The sequence below is a fragment of the Podarcis gaigeae genome, assembly GCF_964106915.1.
Source record: "Podarcis gaigeae genome assembly, chromosome: 11".
Classification (NCBI taxonomy): Eukaryota; Metazoa; Chordata; class Lepidosauria; order Squamata; family Lacertidae; genus Podarcis; species Podarcis gaigeae.
This window is the reverse complement of record NC_139687.1, coordinates 56,406,199-56,432,194: the sequence shown is the minus strand read 5'-3', so window position 1 is coordinate 56,432,194 and position 25,996 is coordinate 56,406,199. Positions and strand designations below refer to the sequence as shown.

The 25,996-nt window shown below is 43.8% G+C and overlaps 1 protein-coding gene across 2 annotated transcripts in view; it reads left to right on the top strand.

Moving 5' to 3' along the window:
• The first annotated feature begins 22,945 nt into the window (after nt 1-22,945).
• The window catches only part of ARK2C (arkadia (RNF111) C-terminal like ring finger ubiquitin ligase 2C), a 90,862-nt gene continuing 87,811 nt past the window's right edge, over nt 22,946-25,996 (top strand). The window contains exon 1 of one of the 2 annotated variants that reach the window (XM_083702902.1): nt 22,946-23,473. In XM_083702902.1, the coding sequence (XP_083559028.1) occupies nt 23,413-23,473 (61 nt within the window). In that variant the 5' untranslated portion in view covers nt 22,946-23,412. The remainder of the gene's footprint in view (nt 23,474-25,996) is intronic. The other variant, XM_083702901.1, reaches the window with a different exon arrangement.

Here is a 25,996-nt window from a genome sequence, read left to right as displayed (position 1 = left end):
TCTATCTATCTATCATCTATCTATCTATCATCTATCTATCTATCACCTATCTATCTATCTATCTATCTATCTATCTATCTATCTATCTATCTATCTATCATCATCTATCTATCTATCTATCTATCTATCTATCTATCATCTATCTATCTATCATCTATCCTATCTATCTATCTATCTATCTATCTATCTATCTATCTATCATCTATCTATCTATCTATCATCTATCCTATCTATCTATCTATCTATCTATCTATCTATCTATCTATCTATCTATCTCTATCATCTATCATCATCTATCTATCTCTATCATCTATCTATCTTATCTATCTATCATAATCTATCTATCTCTATCATCTATCATCTATCTATCTATCCATCTATCCGTCTTGATGGTAGATTATATAAAATAAATAAAATTGCATTCATATTCTACTTTTTCTACAAGGTGCTCTAAGTGGTGTGTCCAGTGAGCTCCATGGCTTGGGGGTGGGATTTGAACCCAGGCCCTTTTCCTACACTCTAAACTGGTCCTGCACACCAACTTACTTTGGTAGTTAAGGCAGGTGTGTTTAAGCTCTTTATTCAAACCACTGGTGAGGAAAATGGTTTATCCTTGTCTGGATCATGCTCCATTTAGCTCCCCGCCACTCTTAAGCAAACTGATGAAAATTGAGCAGGTAACTGTATTTACCGTAATTTTTGCTCTATAAGACTCACTTTTTCCCTCCTAAAAAGTAAGGGGAAATGTGTGTGTATCTTATGGAGTGAATGCAGGCTGCGCAGCTATCCCAGAAGCCAGAACAGTAAGAGGGATTGCTGCTTTCACTGCACAGCGATCGCTCTTGCTGTTCTGGCTTCTGAGATTCAGAATATATTTTTTCTTGTTTTTCTCCTCCAAAAACTAGGTGCGTCTTGTGGTCTGGTGCGTCTTATAGAGCGAAAAATACGGTATTTCGTGCATTTTAAAACATTTATAGGCTGCCTTGATGAGACAGTCATGTTAAGAAGTCAGAACTTTTGAGCAGTCAGATTTTCAGCAAAAGCCGTTCCATTCCCTCTCTTCATTTATTTCTTTTTTTTTTTGGCGACGAATCCCAATGCGGTATATCAACAAACCAACATTTTGGCTACGAAAATCTGGTCTTTTCGTTCTGCTGGGCTTTCGTATAAGTTCCGTCTTGTTGATTTAATTTCCGGGAGCTGGTCTGAGAAAGCAGCCATTTATTAGCAGCAATTTGTCCTGGCCTGGCTCAGGCGAGGCTGAATAGTTCTCCCTCCGAAGACAGCTGCAAGCTCAGGAACATACCCCAGGGTCTAAGGAACATAAAGAAATTTGATTCCAAGTTGCGAGAAATCTATTGGAAATCTGTTCCAGCAGCGTCTCCACTTTCAGCGGCAGAAAGGGCCCCTCTGTGGACATTTTGCATTTGTCTTTTGCGTTCCTTTGGAGAGGCCTTTCAGTCCCCCCCCCCCTCTCTCTCTCTCTCTCTCACACACACACACATACACAGCTGCCTTTCTCCCTGTATGCTTTGCCTTCTGGCTGAAGCAAAGTGTTTTCTTTGATTTTTAAAATTTATTTACATATTTATCCCACACTTTAAAACTTTAGTACAGTCATGCATCTTGTTATGTTTGAGCAAATAAATCACACAAATAAAGTGATGGGAAAAAATATGCACATAATTGGAGCCATGGGGTCGCCGGCTTTTTTATAACGCAGAAAAATGACACATTCAACTGACATTTACTCAGAGTAAAGCCTTAAGTTCCTTTGAGTAAACCCAGGTTGTCGGTCTGCAATGGGTCTGCCCCAAGTAAAAGTTAGTTGCATGCAACTCTTACAGGTGAACAGTGTCTTGAAAGTTTGTGTTCCAAAAGTTAATGAATAAGACATGTTTTTCTAAGAAATTATTCTTCTGTGTGTTTTGCTGAGTTCTTGAACAATTAGTTCTGTAAGCAAACCAAAAACAGCAAAAAAAGCGTTCTGTTTAAAAACTTAAACTTAACACATGCAAATATTCATTCCCAGGCTGATTAATTTCTTCCTTTAAAAAGAATGATATTACATGTATGCCAAATATCAGTTCAGCCTGCTCTTTAATAGTAAGGTCTGGAAGTTATTATTTCAGGAATGAAGGCTAGGCACTTTGTGTAAGCTCAGAGGCAATTAATTCCCTATCATTACTTCTTCCAGTCTTTGGGGGGGGAAATATTACTGCCTATTAGCATTTATTTAGAGCTTTGGGTTATTCAACAAACATAGCACATATTTTCCAAGGAATCTTTACAACAACCCTGAAGGGCATGCCAGCTTATTAAAAAGGCCTGGGAAAAGACATATAAAGATTTGAAGAAAATGTAGGAAATGATTGTTGTTTAAAAAAATTGAAGTTATGATATTGAGATGTACAGGACTTGATGGATTGTTTGAGCAAAATACTTTGTTCCGATATGTGAGACTGGATGCCAAGCCAAGTCCAACTAAACCCTATGGAAGGAACAAGCCCCAGCCAAAGAAGATAAGAAGAAAAAGAAGAAGATTGGCAAAATAAATTACTGAACTGTGCAGGACAAATTATTATTAAAAGGGCATCTGTTTAATACATATTTTTTAAGCTTTGTGTATAGATTTGCACATTAGTATAACTTTTAAAAGTCGCTTGTAATAAGATGAAGGTTTTAAAATTGGATTAATTATATAAGATTTTATGGGTGTGCATGAACAAGTATATTATAATGAAACCAAGAGGGGGGGTGGAAGGAAGTCAACCAAAAATTATGGTTTAATTTGGTTATGATTTTTTCTTCACTGCCCCCCCCCCCGTTTTGTTATTTTTGGAAAATCAAAAAAATGGTATCAAGAAAAGAAGAAGAAGAAAATTCTCAGAAGGAAACGTGTCTCCTTCTCTCAAAAGACCAGAAAGGTAATCCATTGAGATAAACCTCATAATGTGTAACATAAATACTTTTATTGGAATAATAATAACAATAAGAATAAGAAATACAATGTACAATGTAATCAAAGTAACCAGTGGTAGTGGCAAATATTATATAGACAGACAACAAGAATTCTGTATATAGAAGGGCTTATTTATTTACAGACAATTTATGGACAAACGGGTAAGCAGAAGAAGAATATATAGAATGGATAAAGACAATGCGAAAAATTCAGAAGCGACATAAAGAAGTCAGAAGAAGGAAGGAGGGAAGTCAGCTCGTAGGAGCAAACAATAAATATAAAATGTTGCAGAGTTGGTTTCATATTGACAACTATATGAAACACATAATGAAGACAGCAAGAAAGGATTCAGTTATACAAGATCTAGGTTTCAAATGGAAGTGATCGAAGGGAAAGTGAAATTACTGAAGGCCGCATACAGCATATTATTAGAATGGGAGACGAAAGATGAAGAGGTAAAATCAGTTAGGATTAAATGGGCACAAGATGTAGGTCACAACATTATGATGGAAGATTGGGAAAAATTATGGAAAACTGATTTAAAATTTACAGATTGTTCCCTATTGAAAGAGAATTATATGAAGATGATGTACAGATGGTACACAACACCAGTGCAGTTAGGGAAAATGTACAAAACTAGTTCAAATATATGTTTGGTGTAAGGAAAAGGAGGGGACATTTTGTCATATGTGGTGGGATTGTTATGTAATTTTAAAAAATTGGGAAATGATATACAACGAATTGAAGAAAATTTTCCATTTAACATTTGTTAAAAAACCTGAAGCATTTTTGTTAGGGACTGTAGGGAAAGACCTGCCAAAAAAACTGAAAAACATCTTCATGCATGCGACAACGGCCGTGAGAGTTCTAATAGCACAAGGATGGAAGACTGAAGAAACCCCAACTAAAGAATCATGGCAAGAAAAATTGATGGACTATGCAGAACTGGCAAAACTGACATACAAGCTATGGGACAAGGATAACTGTGACTTTAAAAATGAATGGGACCCCTTTACAAAGTATTTGAAGACACAACAAAGTGAACTGGACTCCTTGGCTGGCTTTGAATAAACATTCACAAACTTTTAATTGATAATAATCAGCTAAATAGTTTGAGGATCTATACAACTTTGTAACATGCAGAAAACAGCATTCTCAGAGAAATCAAAGACTGGAACTGAGGGAAGCTGGGGGGTGGCGGTGGGTGGGTTTTGTGAGGGAGGGTGGAGGGAGGGAGGAAAAATGGGGAAAAAATAAGGATGATATGTTTCTGGATAAAATGTTTTGTTTTAATTTTGAATATTTTTTTTAAAAAAGCTTATAAATAAAATGTAATATATTATGTATTTGAAGTATGAATTTTAGAAAACGAATAAAGAGAAGAAGAAGAAGAAGAAGAAGAAGAAGAAGAAGAAGAAGAAGAAGAAAGGTAATCCAACGAAGCTGAATAATGATGGGGGAGAATTCAGGACAGACAAAATGAAATACTTCTGCACTCACTGCGCAGTTAATCAGTGGAACTCCCTGCGCACCAACTCACCAACTTAGATGGCTTTAAAAGAGGAATTAGACAAATTTCGCAGCCAGCCTCTTGGTGCTTCCAAACTGAACACCTCAAACACCTCACCAAGTCAGATGGAAAAGAGAGATAGAGTTTGACCCCTCTCAAACCATTACACAGCACTAGCTCTCTAAGCCTGAAATTTGTGATTCTATAACCAAATAAAACAAAGTCTGAGTGAAGCTCAGCTATCTTGCAGAAGGGGAGGTGTCAGTGGTTGAAATACAGTGAACACTGCCTGCTTGCACCCCATGCAATTTGCTGGTTAGGCAAAGCATTGAAACAAGTAAACAGCTCGTCTCGGCTTTGTTCACTATGACTTCAAAACAGAAGCGGAGCGAGGTGGAATTTTGTACTTCGCAAACCCTGCAGTTACACAAGGAATTTCCAGCACTTATTAATACACGGCCATTTTTGAAGTGGAACAGAGAAATCATTTGAAACACAACTGAGCAAGACTTCCAGAGAGAAAGTAAAGGAGGGTGCAGAGACGCATTTCTAATTAAAATTGTTATGGGATTCCAAGGAGGCGAAAATTTAATTACATACACTGGAAGTGGTCCAGGCATTCATACTTAAATGCCTCTAACCTTGTGAAAAGCTACGTGGAATTTTTAATCGTCAGTATAAGTATTAAGCATCCAGGGACAGCATCCCAAGAGACACAGGTGATGTTTCTGATTTGCAATCAAGGTGATGCCTAAACTTGGGACGAGAACAAATTCAATAGTTGAGGAGAGCGGGGAAGGAGGAAAGCCATCAATTTTGGGCAATTTCAGGCATTGCAAACATGGCAAAAACATATGAATGCGAAGAGATAATAACCCACTGGGACTTTTTAGTTTAGAGAAAAGGCAAGGAAGAGGCAACGTGATTGAAGTTTACAAAGTTAAGCTGGAGAAGTTTAGAAAGTTATTCTAGAGAAAATTATGATGGAAAAAGTGGCTAGAGGGAAAAATATCCTCCCTCTCTCAAAGCATTGGACCATCCAATGAAGCTAAATGTTGGAAGATTCAGGGCAGAAAAAATAAAGTACTACTTCTTTTACTTTATCAGTTGATGCTTATTCAGAGAGATACAAAAATACATACCCATTACAAAGTATTTTTTTTAATAAAAATAATATAGTGAGATAAAAACAGCTACTTAGTCTAGAAGAGAACAAACTCGGAAGAAAAGACTAGAGGAGAGACGTAAAGAAAGAGAAAGTGAGGAAAAAAGAGAAAGGAAAAACTAAAGAAAGTTGGAAAAGAATAAAATAACTCCTGGCTCTATATTCTGCAGCTACATACAATATCCATTCCTTAAAATCCAACCATTCTATCTTCTATAAACCAGGGTTTTTTAAATCTTCAAATCCCAATATTACAAGCTCATTTTCTTGTAAAAGTCCACGAGAAATTTCCAATCCTTAACAAATGTCAGTAATGATTTTCCTCTAACTAAACATGTTAACTTTGGCATCTCAGCCAGATCCAGTAATTTTATCAGCCATTCTTCTATAGTGGGTAGGGCTGTGTATTTCCATCTTTGGGCATATAGCAGTCTTGCAGCTGTAATCATATATGGGAATTATCTTTGATAGTCTTTTTCTAATTGTCTCTTCATTAGCTCTAAGAGAAAAAGTTCTGACTTCAGTTGAGTGTGTGTGTGTGTTTTACAATTTAAAATACTCATTTTACATCCTTAAGATATCAATGACTTCCCTTCTTCTCTTTCCATGGTTCATTTTACATATCATAAATCCCTGCATATTTTGCAGAAACTATACCAATCAGTATTCCTTTATTGCATCCATCAAAAGTGTTGAATTTATCTTAATGCTACCAATGTTTTCAGTTGTACACAATTATTTCCCATATATTCAATAAATGTTTTCTAATCTTCTTTAAACATACAGTGGTACCTTGGGTTAAGAACTTAACTTGTTCTGGAGGTCCGTTCTTAATCTGGAACTGTTCTCAACCTGAGGTAGCACTTTAGCTAATGGGGTCTCCTGCTGTGCTGCCACCACACGATTTCTGTTCTCATCCTGAAGCAAAGTTCTTAACCTGAGTTAATATTTCTGGGTTAGAAGAGTCCGTAAGCTGAAGCGTCTGTAACCTGAAGCGTATGTAACCCGAGGTACCACTGTATGTTCTTCTTGTTCTCTTATTCTATATGTTGAGTCTGCAAGTTGTGCATATTCTATCAACTTAAGTTGCCGTTCTTCTTTGGGCTTCAATTGAATGCTAACTTCAGAGCGTCTGGTTGGCCACAGTGAGAACAGGGTGTGGAACTAGATGGGCCATTGGCCTGATGCAGAAGAATCCTCTTAGGTCAGCAACCCAAAGTGTATCCGTCTAACACTGAAGGAAGATCAGCACAGGTCAACACAAGGAGGACAATCTAGGAAGCTTGGAGGCTCTTCCTCTCTCTCTCCCCTGTGATGGCCTGGGACTCGGGCTCGGACTCGGAACCAGAGGAGTCTCAGTCTGCACCAGATCCTTTCCCTCAGGCATCATCTGAATCACGTCTGGGGCCTGATCCTGAAGAGCCCCAGTCTGCACAGGTTCCCCTGCAACAAACACCAGCTGGGCCGAGTCAGGGGCCTGAGCCTGCCCTGGTGCCAGATGCGGGGATGACCTTGTTGCCTTCAGCTGGGCCATCACTTACAGCTTGCTCCACTACCGGTTGGATCAGGGGAGGCTGAGGCAGCCCCTGGGTCTAGTAACCCACCGACTTCTCCCAAGCTGCAGAGACGAAGGTCTGAGAGAAGGAGAGACCTGAGTACTCGCAGGAGGAGTGCTCGCCTTCGGGTGAAACAGGGAGGTGAGTCACCGGGGGATCAGGACTACCCGTTACCCCAACAACGATAAAAGGCTGTCAGACCCTGCCCCAGGTTGCAGGAGCAACATTGCTGTATGCCAGACCCTTGTTGTAAACAAAAATTGTCCTTTTCCCTTATGGGGTATCCAAGAGCCCATATAGAGTTCTTACATAGGTTCCCTATTGGTAGGAGAAGATAGCAGAGGCCAACCAGAGAATATTGAGAAGCAAAGCAGCTAGTAAGCTTGATCTTTATTGAACTGTTGCAACAGGGTGCTCCCCTCACTCTCAGGAGAGGAAGAGGAACCCAGAACAATGGCGCGCAAGGCCTTATAAAGACTTTTGAAATTGCCACCCTGTAGATCAAGACCACCCCCAGAAACATCATGCATACATCACAGAAGGGGTGTAACCTAAGACCACACCTCAGATACATCATACCTACATCATAAAAAAGGCGGTCTAAAACAGAAATGTTGAATGTTGTTTTTCTTCTGTCGTTGTTTATCTCCTGTCTGGCAGGTTACTTGATTGGATTTCCTAGGGAGCCTGCCTAGTCTTTTGTAATGATAAATACTTAGTTCCTGGGTCAGGTCATAGGCTCACACCCTATTCATATCTTAAATGTGCCCTTAAGACAGGATTTGTGAGGAAAGAGACAATGGGAGGTTTCCCACTTTGACCTTGCAGAGAAAACATTTGCTCAGTTTAGGAATCAAAATGGTTCCAGGTCGGTCTTCCTGTGCTGATCTATGTACGTGCTTGGTTGGTACACTTATGAACATTGTTGTTGTTGTTGTTGTTGTTGTTGTTTAGTCGTTTAGTCGTGTCCGACTCTTCGTGACCCCATGGACCAGAGAACGCCAGGCACCTCTGTCCTCCACTGCCTCCCGCAGTTTGGTCAAACTCATGCTGGTAACCTCGAAAACACTATCCAACCATCTCGTCCTCTGCCGTCCCCTTCTCCTTGTGCCCTCCATCTTTCCCAACATCAGGGTCTTCTCCAGGGAGTCTTCTCTTCTCATGAGGTGGCCAAAGTACTGGAGCCTCAGCTTCACAATCTGTCCTTCCAGTGAGCACTCAGGGTTGATTTCCCTAAGAATGGAGAGGTTTGATCTTCTTGCAGTCCATGGGACTTTCAAGAGTCTCCTCCAGCACCATAATTCAAAAGCATTATGAACATTACCATATATCTAAGACCATAAAATTCCTATCACATCCTGTCTGAGATCCTGTACCTGTCCTTGCCTGGTTTCCTGCCTCGTGTCCTGCCTTGACCCTGTCGAACTGACTCCTAGTAGAATCTACGGATTCTGGACCGGACCTGGACCGCGGTTCTCGGGTTACCCCCGGGCCCAGCACACCCCCTTTCTCATGCAGACACATCAGCCTACAGTGTAAGCTGACTTGCATTCCCTGACCCTTCTAAAACTATCCACATAAGGCAGGGGAGGAGGCACCCAGATGTTGCTGGGCTCCCAACTCCCATCAGCCCCTGGTGGACACGGAATGATGGGAGTTGTAGTCCAGCATCATCAATTGAGGAAAGGTGCTGTTGATGAGGCTACAGAACAGAGATGGGAAGCCATCTCAATGCTGCCACATACTGTCTTCCCCCAGTTAGTCCAGATTTACCATTTCTGTGAAAGATCTGATTGAGAGAGCCGTTGCGTTGGTGCTGGGCGAAACTAGACTGCGCAGACAGCAGTGAATCCACATTAAACTTCTTGGTGGAATCACCCACAGGAAAGAGAGAAGCCAGTGGGCCGTAGTGACTGTTAATGCCACCTGAGATGATAGTCAGAAGAGAAGATGAAAGAAGGAAAGGGAAGAAGCAGGTCTCAGAAGAAAAGAGAAGAAGACCCAGGGAGGATACATAGCAGCACATCAAAGAGGAAATGGACACATCAAATGATGTGGAAGACCAGAAAGTAGGATAAACAAAGGATGAGAGCATGAATGGTTGAATCTTTCAATTTCTGGTACTCTCTGTTTCCTTTCCCCCTCAAAAATCTTTAAGTTTGGTTTTCTATATTCCACATATGGTCTGTGACATGTTTTTTTATTTTATTTTGAAGTCCTTACGAAAATTCATCAATATTTTACTTTGGATTTTTGCCACTACAGCCGCCTATATAGAACACAGTTATGCCTTGGGTTACAGACACTTCAGGTTACACGGACGTGCCGAAATCCGGAAGTACTGGAATGGGTTACTTCCGGGTTTCGGTGCTCGCACATGCGCACAAACACTTAATCGCACTTTGCGCCTCCACAGAAGCACCAAATTGCAACCCGTGCATGCGCAGACGTGGCACTGTGGGTTGTGGACACTGCAGGTTGCAAACGTGCCTCCCGCAAGGATCACATTCTCAACCCAAGCGTCCACTGTCTAGAATAACATATATAGAATACGAGAACAGAAAGAACATACGTTTAGAGAAGACTGGAAAATGTTCGTTGAATATATGGGGGGCAATTGGGTACACTTGAAAACGTTGGCGACATTAAGATAAATTCAACGGTGTAAATAAGTTTTGAGGGATGTAATAATGGAATACTGAATGGTTTAGCTTGTGTAAAATACGCAGGGATTTATGATATGCAAAATGAACCATGGATAGAGAAGAAGGGAAGTCATTGATGTTTTAAGGATGCTTAAATGAGTATTCTAAATTGTAAAACAGAAAATTTAATAAAAAATTATATATATAAAAAGTATTTTGCTTTAGATTTCTTCATTTTTGTATGTTTTCACTGCCACATTGCAACTCAATGCACATTTTACCCTGATAAAATTGCAAAATTTGGAGAACCGTGAATGTTAAAGGATGCCTGTATTTCAGTTCGCTGCCCTAGCTGATCTCTATCAAGCTCTGCCCACTGGTGTGGACTGCATGATGGAATAGGAAGCAATATCATGACTAGTAAAAAAAAAAGGTAAAGGACCCCTGGACAGTTAAGTCCAGTCAAAGGGAACTATAGGGTGCGGCGCTCATCTTGCTTTTGTCCAGCGTTTGTCCACAGACAGCTTTCCAGGTCATGTGGCCAGCTGGACTAAACTACTTCTGGTGTGATGGGACTCCGTGATGGAAACCAGAGTGTACAGAAACACTGTATACCTTCCCGCCACAGTGGTACCTATTTATCTACTTGCACTGGTATGCTTTCGAACTGCTAGGTTGACAGAAGCTGGGACAGAGCAATGGGAGCTCACTCCATCATGGAGATTCAAACCTCTGACCTTCCGATTATGACTGGATGAAATGGAAAGATGTGGAAGGCAATGATGAGCCTATTTCACACACACACACACACACACACACACACACACACACACACGGTCTGAATGGCCCATTTATGATTTACAATGTCCCCTTCTGGAAGCGCCCCTTCTCCTCTCTGTTTTCCATTTCAAACTCTGGGCATTTCTAGATTGTCGCTATTTGGGGATACTATTCACTTGCAAATTGCCAAATTCAAGTTGCTTGGTTAAAATTGTTTTAGCACTCTTTCACAATAAGCCAGCTTCCGCCTGCCCACAAAACTGAACTTTTGATTGTAAGGAAAATTCACAATCCCTGCACTATTATTGTGTCAATGACACGTTGCAGAATATATCCTCCCCCCCCCCCCGAAAACCGCTGGTCTCAAAGGGCCTATTGAAGAGTAACCTTACAAACATGAGTGATCAATAGCTGATATAATCTAACCCAGTGGTTATCAAAGGGTGTGGTTTGCCACAGGGGTGTCACAGGAGAAGATGGCGAGGAAGGCAGGAAGGTTCAAGGACAATCAAAGAAACATTTAAACATTTCTGTGTAATGTAATATAGTACAGTATGAAGATCAGAAAAGATAAAGGCTTCTTCATGTTGATGAGATGAGAGTACAGTGGTACCTCGGGTTACAGACGCTTCAGGTTACAGACTCTGTTAACCCAGAAATAGTACCTCGGGTTAAGAACTTTGCTTCAGGATGAGAACAGAAATCGCACGGCAGTGGTGTGGCAGCAGCGGGAGGCCCCATTAGCTAAAGTGGTACCTCAGCTTAAGAACAGTTTCAGGTTAAGAACGGACCTCCAGAACGAATTAAGTTCTTAACCCGAGGTACCACTGTATGTCTCAAATATAAATGAGATCACCTGGCAAAAGCAAGCTCACACCTCTCACTGAGTTTGCATATTTATAAATAATTATACCATTTATAATTATATTTTGGGAGTGATGCATGTTCTTATGTAGCTACATTGTTGTATACTTTGTGGATGTTCCATGACCATATTACAGTGCTGCCTTGGTTCTCCAACTTAATCCATTCCAGGAGTCCGTTCGACTCCTGAAACTGTTCGAAAACCAAGGTGAGGCTTCCGATTGGCTGCAGCAGCTTCCTGCACTCAACTGGAACCCTCGTAAGTGGCTTCGGATGTTCAGCTTCCGAAAAATGTTGGCAAACCAGAACACTCACTTCTAGGTTTGCGGTGTTCGGGAGCCGATTTGTTCGACAACTAAGCCATTTGAGAACCAAGGTACCACTGTATAAAGTAGTTGTGTTCTGTGTTATAAATCAAGCCCAGCTAGGAGTGGTTCCTTTTGTTTTCCAGTGCATTTCTTATCAATAATAAAAATTGGTTTGAGAAATTTTTTATTCTGAGAGAGAAAAAAGTTTGAGAACCACTAATCTAACTCAAAGCTTCCAGCATGAGTTTGACCAAACTGCGGGAGGCAGTGGAAGACAGGAATGCCTGGTGTGCTCTGGTCCATAGGGTCACGAAGAGTCGGACACAACTAAACGACTAAACAACAACAATCTAACACCATGCACAAGCATACTGTCGGGTTTGCAGAAAAAAATCAGGATAAATGCCCCATAAACAGGTTGTCTGGAAGTGACCTCTGAAAAGAGTGTACTTCAGTTATTAGAGGTCTGTGGCTTAGTTCCTGTCCTCTTTGAATCCTGATAGCTTCCGAACGAGACCAGTCTTCTAGCCGACCCTGTGATGCTGCCCTCTGGCCTCGACGCAACTCAGTTTGCAGACTGGGCAGCGGCTGTGGGAGGAACGACCGGGAGGCTAATTTTAACTGAAATCTGTGCCTTTGGCATCTGAATGAAATTTAAAGCCACATCGACGGATCGGATTGCGGTTGGAGATTGTGCACAGATGAAAACTGGAAGGTGGAGGGGGGGGGGAGAACCCCTAAGAGGAAGTCTGAGAACTGATGTCCTGTGAGAAACCCAAGACAACTGATACTGCAGCAAGCCAGGTATCTGAAGTGGCTTGGGAGCAGTTGGCTGCGAAGGAGGAAGGGCACCCAAACTCGGATCGAGCCAGCATGTGTCATCAGGCATCTAAGATGAAGCAAGTGTCCAAATGTGTCAAAGGCAGCTGTGCAGGATGACAGGGCAGGCAAATGCAAGGACCGTGTCTGGAGCACAGAAGTTGTGTGGCAGCAATGTGGATCAGCTGGGAAGTCTAACTTCAGGAGCAGGAATACTGGAGAGGGGCAGGAAGAAAGCAAGGAGAATGGCCATAGAGCAGCAGGAAGAGAATCTGATTTGCATACGGATCTCAGGTTTGGTCCCTATCACAATGGGTTTAATAACAGGTGGAGACGAATCAGCGTATAGAGGGGAGGTAAAAAAAAATCTATATGGTGCCTAGGGAACAACTTGCTCCTTAATATCAGCAAGACAAAAGAGATGGTGTTGGGTTCTGGAAAAACATTAGAAAACGGAAGCATTTACTTCCGGGTTTTTGGCGTTCGAGAAACGAAATATACGACCCCCAGGTTCCATTGTATATTGTTGAAGGCCCTACATGCAATAAAGCAACACCATTATCCCCCAGGGAGGTGTAGCAGTTAGAGTGCTTGACTCAGATGAGGGCATTGGAGCTCAAATCCCTCACCCCATCATTAAAATTGCAGTGAGAAGAAGCAACCACATTTCCACCTGACCTGCCTCAAAGGGGCGTTGTGAGGACCAGTGGTGGAAGGTCATGGGTGCCATCCTGAACTACTCAGAGAAAAGGCCATACAGTGGTACCTCGCAAGACGAATGCCTCGCAAGACGAAAAACGCGCAAGACGAATGAGTTTTCCGTTTTTTGAGTCGTTCCGCAAGACGAATTTCCCTATGGGCTTGCTTCGCAAGACGAAACGTCTTGCGAGTTCTTGCGAGTTTGTTTCCTTTTTCTTAAAGCTGCTAAGCCGTTAATAGCCACTAAGCCACTAAGCCGTTAATAGCCGCTAAGCCGCTAATAGCCGCTAATAGCCGTGCTTTGCAAGACGAAAAAACCGCAAGACCAAGAGACTCGCGGAACGGATTAATTTTGTCTTGCAAGGCACCACTGTACTAGAGAGTAGCAGCAGTAAAAATTCAGCTCCTAAACAATATTGTGCAGCCATACAGAGCACTGGGCCACAACAAGCCTCATTCCCCCTTGAATAAACAGTTGTTCTTGTGGAAAGGTGTGTGCTAGGTTTGGACTTTTGATGCGCCTCTGCTTCTGTTTTCATGTGGGATTCAGTCACGTATTGGCAAATTCAGGTTTCACAATCACAAGGGCCGGGCGATTTCTGGTTTTCAACATCACGCTATATCACCACCTAAACATCACAGTTTAGCGGGACATGGGTGGCACTGTGGTCTAAAGCACTGAGCCTCTTGTGCTTGCCGATCGAAAGGTCAGCAGTTTGAATCCCCCACGACAGGGTAAGCTCCCGTTGCTCTGTCCCAGCTCCTGACCACCTAGCAGTTCGAAAGCACACCAAAAAGTGCAAGTAGATAAATAGGTACCACTCCAACAAGAAAGTAAATGGCATTTCCGTGTGCTGCTCTGGTTTCGGTGTTCTGTTGCACCAGAAGCGGCTTGGTCATGCCGGCCACATGACCCAGAAAAACTGTCTGCGGACAAACGCTGGCTCTCTCAGCCTGTAAAGCGAGATGAGTGCTGCAACCCCAGAGTCGTTTGCGACTGGACATAACTGTCAGGGGTCCCTTTACCCTTTACCTTTAAACTTCACAGTATATTGATATATCATTGTCAGAAAGAAGGGTGGAACTTTGTAGGGCTGGGCGATATCTGGTTTTCTACATTGTGATATATTGCCAGCTAAACATTGCAATATACAGATATATCATGATGTTGGAAATAAGGATGGAGCCATGTAGAGGCATTAGCTGGCTTCACTGTTTTTCCCACATTATGATTTTTGCATAGCTCTCACACACAAATCATGATTTGCGATATACTGCCAGGTCAAAAACTATGAAACCGATATAATAATATGGCTTTCAAACCAGTTTTCGGCAATATATCAATATATCAAAAGGGACGTGGGTGGTACTGTGGGTTAAACCACAGGGCCTAGGACTTGCCGATCAAAAGGTCAGCGGTTCAAATCCCTGCGACGGGGTGAGCTCCTGTTGCTCTGTCCCAGCTCGTGCCCACCTAGCAGTTCGAAAGCACATCAAAGTGCAAGTAGATAAATAGGTACCGCTCCGGCGGGAAGGTAAACGGTGTTTCTGTGTGCTGGGTTTCGCCAGAAGTGGCTTAGTCATGCTGGCCACATGAAGTAATATTTATTAAAGATTTAAGGATTACAGAAAGAAAAAAAAGAAGACACAAGATTAAACAAAACAAAACAACACATCACAATAAAGAAAAAAAAACAGAAAACATTACTTATCTTAACAAAACAAAAACAAAAACAATTAAAAACACAACGAATATTCCCATAACTTATCTTTCATTTGCTTGTTTCGTTGACCTCCTCACACCTCCCTTTTTTGTATTCTAGTTCAGTTAGCTATTTCAGCAAATCCTTTCCATCTTTCTCAGTTTTTACCTTATAGTTTGTCTTGACATAATCTAACTTTACTTTTCCTCCTTTAGCCAATTAACAATCTATTTTTACTTAATCCTTTATAACATTTCTGCTAAAGCCATATAACTTCATTCCAACATCCTTCTAACATTCATTAATTTTACAATGTTTCTGTAAATAATCTTTAAATTTCTTCCAATCTTCCTCCACCAACTCTTCTCCCTGGTTTCGGATTCTGCCAGTCATTTCCGCCCATTCCATGTAGTCCATCAACTTCATCTGCCATTCTTCCCGGGTGGGTAGATCTTGTGTCTTCCAGTACTTTGCTGGCCACATGACCCGGAAGCTGTACGCTGGCTCCCTCGGCCAATAAAGCAAGATGAGTGCCACAGCCCCAGAGTCAGCCACAACTGGACCTAACGGTCAGGGGTACCTTTACCTTTACCTTATGTCACCCAGCCCTACAAGAAAGCAACTTCCCCCAAAGGTTGATGTTCTTGCAGTAAGGAAAGTGATGCAGAAATGTGATGAAAAGTGTGGGATGACACATATTTGGCACGTCACCATCTAACTTCCCTGCAAACAGATCAGGAAGGATGCTGGCAAAGCAGGTCATCTCACAGCGACCTTTGCATTGGCATATATTTTCCTCCACACTTGAAGTCCTTTATCTTTTCTCCCGGTTAACATTTTGCACCTCCAGGTGCCAATCACCTTCCCTTTCCGCCCCCACCTCCCCCCAAACGTAAATCATAGATAAAGAAAAATTTGGGATCCTTGTCCTCGCTGGTGGAATGGCAAGGTCTGAGCTGAAAATGGAACATGGCAGATAAACCCCAACATCTCCGCACACCACCTTCCGTTTACGTGGACAATAAAGGAAACAACAGCTTTTATGTCTACAGCGGATCCCGGAGGGCACATTCCCTGTAGTGGGATCAGGGTGGGGAGTGCGAAACACCACAAGAAGATGAGAAGCTCTTTGGGTGCACTTCAAAGGTTCTCTAAAAGCAAGTCTGTATACCAGGAGGAATATGGATCACATGGAATTTAACTCCAGTGGAAATTGTTCTGATGAGCTAATATAAGCTCCTGCAGAGCCTGTAATGAATATATTTGTTTCATTGCTGGAATTTCTATCCCGCCGTCTATATAAATCCCAGGGGCAGGTAACAGCAATATTAAAACCATCAACCATCGAGCACAACCAAAGAAATGAACATATAATAAAGCTAACAATCCTAAGCAAGAACTGAGACCCAGCAGTCTCTGCCATTTCTTACTCATTGCAGCAGCAAGTAACCATTCCCAAATGCCCAGGTAAGTGCGAAACTTACAGGAAGACTCAGAGGCAAAGACAACAGAGACTTTAAAAAAAGAATGGGAATCGTTCCATGTTGTGTATACTGGAAAAAGTAAAGAAATGGACTCACTAGCAGGGTTTGAGTAAACACAATTAAGGAAACAAGAGTAAAGGTGAAGAAATAGCTATATGGAGATTGATTAAATGTAAGATATAATTTGAAGAAAATTTGGTATAAAAATGGTAAGAATATAAGAGCATTTAGCTTAAAGGTGGAAAATAAGACAAAAAATTAGCAGAAGTAGCAAATAGTTAAAGAACCAGAAGGGGAAGTTGAGGGAAGTCACGGGTGTTGAGTTTTATTTTCTTTCCTTTTTTAATATGACAATTGTGTTGAATATTAAATTGTAAAATCTAATAAAAATTTATTATTCAAAAACAACAACACCGAATGCCCAGGGCGAGACCCAGTGTGGTGTAGTGGTTAAGAGCGGTAGTCTCGTAATCTGTTGAACCGGGTTCGCTTCCCCGCTCCTCCACATGCAGCTGCTGGGTGACCTTGGGCTAGTCACACTTCTCTGAAGTCTCTCAGCCTCACTCACCTCACAGAGTGTTTGTTGTGGGGGAGGAAGGGAAAGGAGAAGGTTAGCCACTTTGAGACTCCTTAAAGGGAGTGAAAGGCGGGATATCAAAAACTCTTCTTCTTCTTCTCTTCTTTTCTTCTTCTCTTCTTCTCTTCATCTCTTCTTGGTGCCAGAATGTCAATAAGGTGGTGCTTGCCCAATGGTGGGACGGTGAGACTGTCCTCTGCCCCCAAAAAGTTTTTGATTTGAGTTTCTACTGAAATGAGGCTGCATATTAATGTTGTATTTTAATCTTGTTTTTAAGTTGTATTTTAATCAATTGTTTTTCTGTTTGGTGTTAGCTGCCCTGAGCCCAGTCTATGCTGGGGAGGGCGGGGTATAAATAAAATTTATTATTATTATTATTATTATTATTATTATTATTATTATTATTATTATTATCTTAGAATCATAGAATTGTAAAGTGGCAAGGGGCCACAAAGGGCATCTAGTCCAACCCGCTGCAGTGCAGGAATCTTTTGCCCAACACAGGGATCAAACCCACAGCCATGAGACTTAAAGGAGGGATTTCAGAGCTCCATAGGTGGCAGTTGTGTAGGTGGAAGCAGTTGTGAGGAGCCTCAGATTATAGTCCTTTTGCCCAACACAGGGATCAAACTCACAGCCATGAGACTTAAAGGAGGGATTTCAGAGCTCCATAGGTGGCAGTTGTGTAGGTGGAAGCAGTTGTGAGGAGCCTCAGATTATAGTCCTTTTCTTCGCATCGCCTCTATGGGAAGTTAAAGTGTAGCAATGACAGAATAGACCTTTTCTGTAGTAGCTCCCTTTTCGTGGAATGCACTCCTCAGGGAGGTCTGCTTGGCAAAAATTCAGTGCCAGGCAAAAAGGTTACTGCTTTTCTGAATATTCAGAAAATTCACCAATGACTGGATGTTTTTACTTTGTGTTTTTGATATATTTATGTATTATTTTTTTACTGTATTGTTGGATTTTGGGCTGCATACATGCCATACATTTAAAGCACATTTGCTCCCCCAACACACAAAGAATCATGGGAACTGTAGTTCAAACCTCACAGCACTAATTTCCCAGCAACCATAACAAATTACAAGATTCTTTGAGGGGCCAAGTGTTTTAAATGTAAGGTGTGTGCATAGCCTTATTCTCATAAATTGCTTTGAGTTTGTATGTTGTGTGGGAAGCCAGAAAATGTTGTTTGGAGCACAAAACTTTGTATAAATGTCCCCAGACATATGGTGCATCCCTTCCTCAAAGAGCCAGCCATCCCGAACACCTCCATTACTTCTTACTGCATTTTTTGTTTTTGTTTCTGGTAACAAACCACATGGTGCTGGAGTACACTCTTGAGAGTCCCATGGACTGCAAGATGGAGGGCACAAGGAGAAGGGGACAACAGAGGACGAGATGGTTGGATAGTGTTTTCGAGGTTACCAGCATGAGTTTGACCAAACTGCGGGAGGTAGTGGAGGACAGAGGTGCCTGGCGTGCTCTGGTCCATGGGGTCACGAAGAGTCGGACACGACTAAACAACTAAACAACAACAACATAGGGAAGTTTTTTAATGTTTACTGTTTTATTACCTTTTTATATGTTTTGGAAGCCGCCCAGAGTGGCTAGAGCAACCCAGGCAGATGGATGTGGCATAAATACAGTGGTACCTCCTGTTACATATGCTTCAGGTTACAGATGCTTCAGGTTACAGATGCTTCAGGTTACAGACTCCGCTACCAACATGAGCTTGACCAAACTGTGGGAGGCAGTGGAAGACAGGAGTGCCTGGCGTTCTCTGGTCCATGGGGTCACGAAGAGTCAGACACGACTAAACGACTAAACAACAACAACAAACCACAATGAGTGGTCCTTTGAAAAGCTAGATTGCTTAGGCAGGTATGCGTCACAAGAGCCAGTTCTTTGCCTCTGCATCAAAAATCCAATATTTGCCCAGTAGATCTCAAGTGATTTTTGCTGTTTGTGATTTTTGCTGCTGAGCGCTGCGCGACAAAGTAAAATCAAAACGATTCTACAAATCCACCCCTTTTTAATATGAAGATCATGGAGGGCAGGGAGGGTGGCGAGCAGAGGAGTATAATCCAGATTAAGACACCCATGCTGAATGTGGTTTTAGGAGACTAGTATGCTGCTTAAATCTTTCAGATTTGTCTGTCCAGATGTATTCTACAGATAAACTAAGCATGGATTAAAGCCAGTTTTGAACTGGTCTGTTGAAAACCCAACAGGAACAGAGGACTGCTGCCAGTTAAAATAGAGCAAGCCAGCAAATGAGAAAGATTGCTCCCCTTTAGTTTAGCAGTGGAGCACAGAGGATGCCAGTTTCTCCAGAAGGGGCTGAGATACTGGGGAAATTACTGGAACCTCACTATGGTTAGCGAAACTAGAATAAATTGTGCAATAGAAAAGGAACAGCGCAGAGGTGCTTAATCGGTGCAATTTATGCAAGTTGCAGAATTCAGGATGTGGGTTTATGCTGCCCCAGAATTTGTCATTGTTGCATGATACATAGAGCCTTGGCTCTGGCTATCACTGGCTCCTGTGGGAGTGAGTTTTGTAGATTAACTATGCTGTTTGAAAAAGTATTTTCTTTTGTCTGCCCTGAAATTTCCAACATTCAGCTTCACTACATGTCCACGAGTTTTAGTGCTATGAGAGAGGAAGGGAATATATATAGATACAGATATGTTGTTGTTGTTTAGTCGTGTCCGACTCATCGTGACCCCATGGACCAGAGCACGCCAGGAACTCCTGTCTTCCACTGCCTCCCGCAGTTTGGTCAAACTCATTCTGGTAGCTTTGAGAACACTGTCCAACCATCTTGTCTTCTGTCATCCCCTTCTCCTTGTGCCCTCAATCTTTCCCAACATCAGGGTCTTTTCCAGGGAGTCTTTTCTTCTCATGAGGTGGCCAAAGTCTTGGAGCCTGAGCTTCAGGATTTGTCCTTCCAGTGAGCACTCAGGGCTGATTTCCTTCAGAATGGATAGGTTTGATCTTCTTGCAGTCCATGGGACTCTCAATATTCTCCTCCAGCACCATAATCCAAAAGCATCAATTCTTCGGCGATCAGCCTTCTTTATGGTCCAGCTATAGATATATAGATCCACTTTCTTCATGCCATGGATACTTTAAATACTTCCATCACATCAGCTCTGACTCTGTTTCTCCATTTGAAGGGCTCCTGATGGATAAGTCCTTTATTTGAAGTCTTCCTCTTGAAGGGTTGTCCAAGTCCAGTTGAAAGACAAAGAACCCAAGGAAGGAGGGAACCTCATAGTTGCCCATCCAGTTAGCAGCACCCGAGACATCTTGCTGCCTTCCCCATTGCAGTCAGATGGATTGCATGGCAATGCAGACGTACCGAGTTATAGTTATTATATCTATCTAAATTGGCATCAATGCATATAAATTAATATCTTCAGATATTGTGCATATCTGTGGCCTTTTTGGTAATGCATGCTCTCTTCTCGCGGAATGCCTTCGGCAAAGGGCATGTTTTTATCCCACTAGGTATCTGCCCTAAACTTGAAACTGCTTTTATATTTGCAGATGTTTTAATTGTGTGCGCGCGTGTGCAATTGTTTTATATATGCTTTTATTGTATTGTGAAATTGCTTTGAGATGTTTCACAGCAAACAATTCATAAAAGAAACCAGTCTTGAGAAGGATATTGAGAAGGTGGAACAGTGTTGCAGAGGAAGGCAGCCGAGATGATACAAACTAAACTCCTCTTCTACAAACTGCAAAGTGGAAGAAAACAAAACACCAGTGGCTTTCACTTTTCATAACACTCAGTAGGAGTTACATAAAAGAGACCCCCTTAGGCCTCTCCCTGTGTCACTCCCATACCATTGCCCTTTAAAGGAACAACACACAGTTTCAAGAAAACTTCCAGATGGCCGCTCTCAGAGCCTTGGCTCCCCTAAAATATTTGAGGGGTCTGGGGTATGGTTACCAGACGTCCCCGTTTCCCAGGGACAGTCCCCAGATTTACAAATCTGTCCCCTGACAAAATCCCCGGATTTCATTTAATGTCCCGGGATTTATATTTTAAGTGTTGTAGATTTATTAATAGGGAATGAATGTTGTGTGATTGGTTCAACGGCACAAGACACATCATATGGGGACAAGGCAAAATGGTGGGTGACACGACAGTGAGCAGCTCCTGAAGCCAGCCAGAACCAAATGCGCTACCAGGCTGGCTCCGGGCTGCTGAGACTGCCGCTGCTGCTGCCACTACCAAAGGGGAATCAGGGACGCCCGACGCGTCAACTGGGGGAGCCGCTGACCCCTTCCCCCCGCAACCCAAATCGAGATGGGAGCGAAAGCACCCGGCCATGCGGCCGACTGCCCAGAGGCACTCCAGGGCCAGGAAAACCCGGAGCCAATGCAAAAGGAAAGGGAGAGGAGGAGAGAGAGAAAGAAAGCAGTAGAAAAAAGAAAGAAACCCTGACCTTGCCACGCTGCCGCTGACATTGAGAGGTAGGAGAGCACCGGGAGGGCAAGGACATGTGGCCGAGCCCAGGCCCGACCCGAGCCTACTCCATGGTAGCTAGCGCTCCAAGAGAGCAGGCCAGGACCCAGAGGATGGCCACAGAAGAGAAGATATTACTTTTTCTCTTTTCAAAAAAATAACAACAATCTATATATTTTTTAATTTTTTTAAAGTGTCCCTGGATTCATTGAAGAAATCTGGTAACTTTAGTCTGCCCTCTCCAAGTCGACAGGCATTGCCATTCAAATGTTATACATGCACCACATCTTTTGACCAGTTATGTGGGGTGGGGCTTACCTCCCCCCTCCAGTTGTGTTCAAGTTGGCACCCCTGTTGTCAGAGTAGGACCTTGGGAGACCAGGGTTCAAATCCTGCCTCAGCCATGAAGCCCACTGGGTGGCCTCTCAGCCTAACCTACCTCACAGGGTTGCTGTAAGAATAAAATAGGAAGAGAACTACACACCCCACCTTGAGCACCTTTGGAGGAAAGGTGGTATATACATTGGTACCTCGGGTTAAGTACTTAATTTGTTCCGGAGGTCCGTTCTTAACCTGAAACTGTTCTTAACCTGAAGCACCACTTCAGCTAATGGGGCCTCCTGCTGCCGGAGCACGATTTCTGTTCTTATCCTGAAGCAAAGTTCTTACCTGAAGCACTATTTCCTGGTTAGCGGAGTCTGTAACCTGAAGCATATGTAACCTAAAGCGTATGTAACCCGAGGTACCACTGTAAAAGGAAGGACAGAGAGAAAAATCGAGGTGGAGGAGGACTAACACCAGGTGGCAAAATAATTACCAATGAAATGAAAGTATCCCGCTTGGCACATTTCGATAAAATATCTTCCCCGAGGGAAAATTCCCCAAGATCTTTGTTTTGTTTTGTTTCTTAAAGCTGCCTAGATTTCAAAGCCTGTCGCGTCGTAGCGAAAGACACAACGGCTGTCCCGTCGCCAAAAAGTAAAAAAGAATAAAAATGCCCGGCGCATCTGGAACCTGCGCGCGCAAGGCTCTCCCCGTGCGCCCTGCACATCTGCCTTCTCCCCAAGCGCCAGCCTCCGCTGTTGCGCCTCTCCCGGCTCCCACGTGGGGCTCTGGCTATCGCTCCCTCGCTCGCCCCTTTTGTGTGCCCTGGACAGGGCGCGCTCGGGGGCGCGCGTGCCCCCCCCGGGCCGCGCCTCCCTCCTTCGGGCTTCCTGTTTCTCCATCCTCCCGGTTGCGCGCGTGTGTGCGCGCGCGCCTGCTTGAAACCCAGCCTTCCTGCAAAAGCCCTGCCTCCAATTGCTGCGCGATCTCCTTCTTTGGTGGGAGGGGAGAGGGAGGGAAAGAGGGAGAAAGAGAGAGAGAGAGAGAGAGAGGGAAGGAGAGAGAGAGAGAGAGGGAGGGACCCCAGGGTAAGCTGCAGCCCACCCCCACCCCCCTCCTGATTGGGCCTCCTCCTTGCCAGGGCTGGAGACCATATAAAGGGAGGAAAGGGGAGGGGAGAAAGCGCGCGCGGGGAGGAGGAGGGGAGAGAGGCGCAAAAGGCACCCGCGCAAGGCCTCCCTCCCATTGGCTGCGATTCCCTTTGTGCGCCAGGCAGCTGCGAGCCTCAGCTCTCCATTTGAATGTATACAGGGCACTGGGAAGGGACCATTTCCATGGGCCATCTGTCTTACTCTAGCCCGCAGCAGCAGCAGCAGCAGCACCAACCTCTCCAGAAACAGCAGACGCCAGCACTGCCAAAACCATCACCATCGCCACCGAAGAGGAGAAGGAGGAGGACCGCTGCCACCGCCGCCACCACCGTCGCCATCACCACCGAGGGATAGTTGCAGCGCCAGGGGACCACAGCAGCTGGCCAAGATGGTTTTGGTACACGTCGGCTATCTTGTTCTTCCAGTGTTTGGCTCTGTGCGAAACAGAGGTATCTCTTTATCTGTGCATTTTCTGGTGGGGTTGGGGTTTTGGGGGGAGGTGGAGGGGCGGCTGTAGGGATGAGGAGAGAGCAACCCCCCTTTCCCTCCCCCCTCAAATGACCTGGATGGTTTGGTGATGGTTGTAATGGAAGCCACTGGTTGTGTTGCCTTCTTACATACAATTGGCAGAGAGGCGAAGGGGAAGAGGTGTCTGTGTGAGTGTGTGAAAGTGCGGAGGGAGGGAGGGAGGGGTGGAGAGCAGAGCAAGTGTAGTGCATTTGAGAAAGGGGGGTGGATGAGGGGCAGGAGGAGGGCAGCATCTCCTAATGGTGTCGGGGGACCCGAGAAGCGCAAGGAGAGGGAGCAGTCTTAAGGAATCGGGGCGCGGGGGGTAGATGAGAGAAAGAGATGGAGAAGCGGAGGGAAGAGAGAGCAGCCGGAGGGGGCTAGGGAATGAAAGAAGAGGCGAAATTCGGGGGAGAGGGAGAGAGGGGGGGGCACGAAGTGGGAAGGGACGTAGGGGATTGTGTGCGAGAGAGCGCAGGTGGGGAGATACCCCATTAGTAAGAAGGAAAATGGACCAGGATCGGAGATGGCAGGGAGGGAAATCTCTAAGTGGATCGAAGCGTTTTGTTTTGAGAAACAGTCATGTGTTATTCTTTAGAGATCTTGGGTTGTATTTCAGAGCGATCTCGCCTTTTATGTAGAATAATGTATATCCCACCCCCCACCAATGTCCAGTTAACTCCATTTTATATATTCTGGCGAGCCCCTCCCCTTTCTTCTCCCTCCCCTTCCCACCTGACAAATATAGATCCATGCCTGCGAGGAACACTAAACTGCCCCTTTCTATATATGCAGATTGTAGGGAACTTTTACGTGGTGGTTGGTGTGGTCAGAAATTGGAGGGTTTTACTCGATGCCCATAAGATATACCTCCAGAATCCAGGATTTTTGGGGGCTTTTTTGGTGTGTGTGTGTATTTTTATTTTATTGTTTTTTAAGTAATTGTCTTATATGTGATCCCAGGCCCCTATAAAACGAAAAGCAAATTATGAGCTCATGGCGAGGCCAGCTGGTTCATCCCTCGCTCTGCCTTCTGGTGAACTCTGTTCAGCCTCTTTTGTCTTCTCCCCCCCCCCCCCGCCCAAATATACTTATCCAGTGGATTTTAATCCTTTTGAGGGGGTTCAGGAATCCTCCAACCCAGCCCTGCCCCCCTCTTTTTTTGTGAGGTTTGACATAGGTGTCTGTGCATTCCCACCCCCCACACACCAACACCCCCCTTTTCCCCTTATAACATTTAAACAATTTCTAATACCCAGCCCTGAAATATCCAGACCTGTCCATTCACAGAAGTGTGTGTCTTTCGATCTGAGATGCACCCTGGTTGCCTAGACCGAAATCCAAATTAACAGCAATTATTTTCCATTTCTGGATTTGAATTTAATATGGGATGTGTATATGGCCATTGCACATTTCCTCCAAGCTTCCCTCTTTCCTCCCATTCCTATATAGCCGTCACGGACAATGGTTTTGATCCTCTGCTTCCTTTTTCTTCTTTTTTTTTTTTTTTTTGGAACAATTTGTCCTCCTCCATTCCATGTATTTTCTTTCAATCAAACTGAGGATGCATTTAGATGTCATGGCTGATTCCTTCCTCGCACCCCCTTTCTCTAAAAGCCATTCTTGCCTTAACTATATAATCTCCTTTTTCCACCATGCCTGCCTCCTCCCCTTCTGTGGCTCACGGCTGATCGAACCCCTAGGATAGAACAACAGCAACAAAATCTCCCAGTTTAATTAAAGGGACTAAATAATATAGCCCGTTTTCCTGGTAAGCCAGGGCATTCTGCTCATCTCTGCTAAGATGCGATCCATCAGTGAGGTGTGGACAGTTAATAGAAACACCCCCCCCCCATAAGAAAAAGAGTAAGACCCTAAGGCGAGACTCTTGCCATTGTGCTCCTGAGACCTGTGGGTTTCAGTAGCGAACCCACCTGCCACCCAAACCTCTTTGGGCTGCATCATTCTTAGGGCCAAATCCTGATCTCTGCGAAACACAGGTGAGGAGATGGAGGGTGTAAAAAAAGTGGGCTTCCAAGACACCGGGTCGAAACAGGCATCAGCATCCGCCCCCCCCCCCCGCCTCGCACATCCCTCATTCTGCTGCTTTTGCCTTTCCTCCCCTTTGCCCCTCCCTCCCCGCCCCCCCCCCACTGTACATGTGTATGTACATAACAGCTTAGTTTCCGCACATGGTGGCATTTCTGTTTCCTTTAATTGCAGCCTCTTCTGGTGTGGTGTTGGTGGTGGTGGTGATGATGATGATGGGATGACGACATTTTTTTTGCATTGATCCAAATCTTTTTCTTTCTTTGTTTGTTTCCAAATTTATTTTGTTTCCTCATCGTGTAGATCAGTGAATGGTCAACCTGCTGCCCCTTCTGTTGCCTTGTAGTTTTCTGCCTCTGCATTTTAGCTCTAATGTTGACACCCCCACCCCCTTCTTTAACCATTTCCTGTATCCA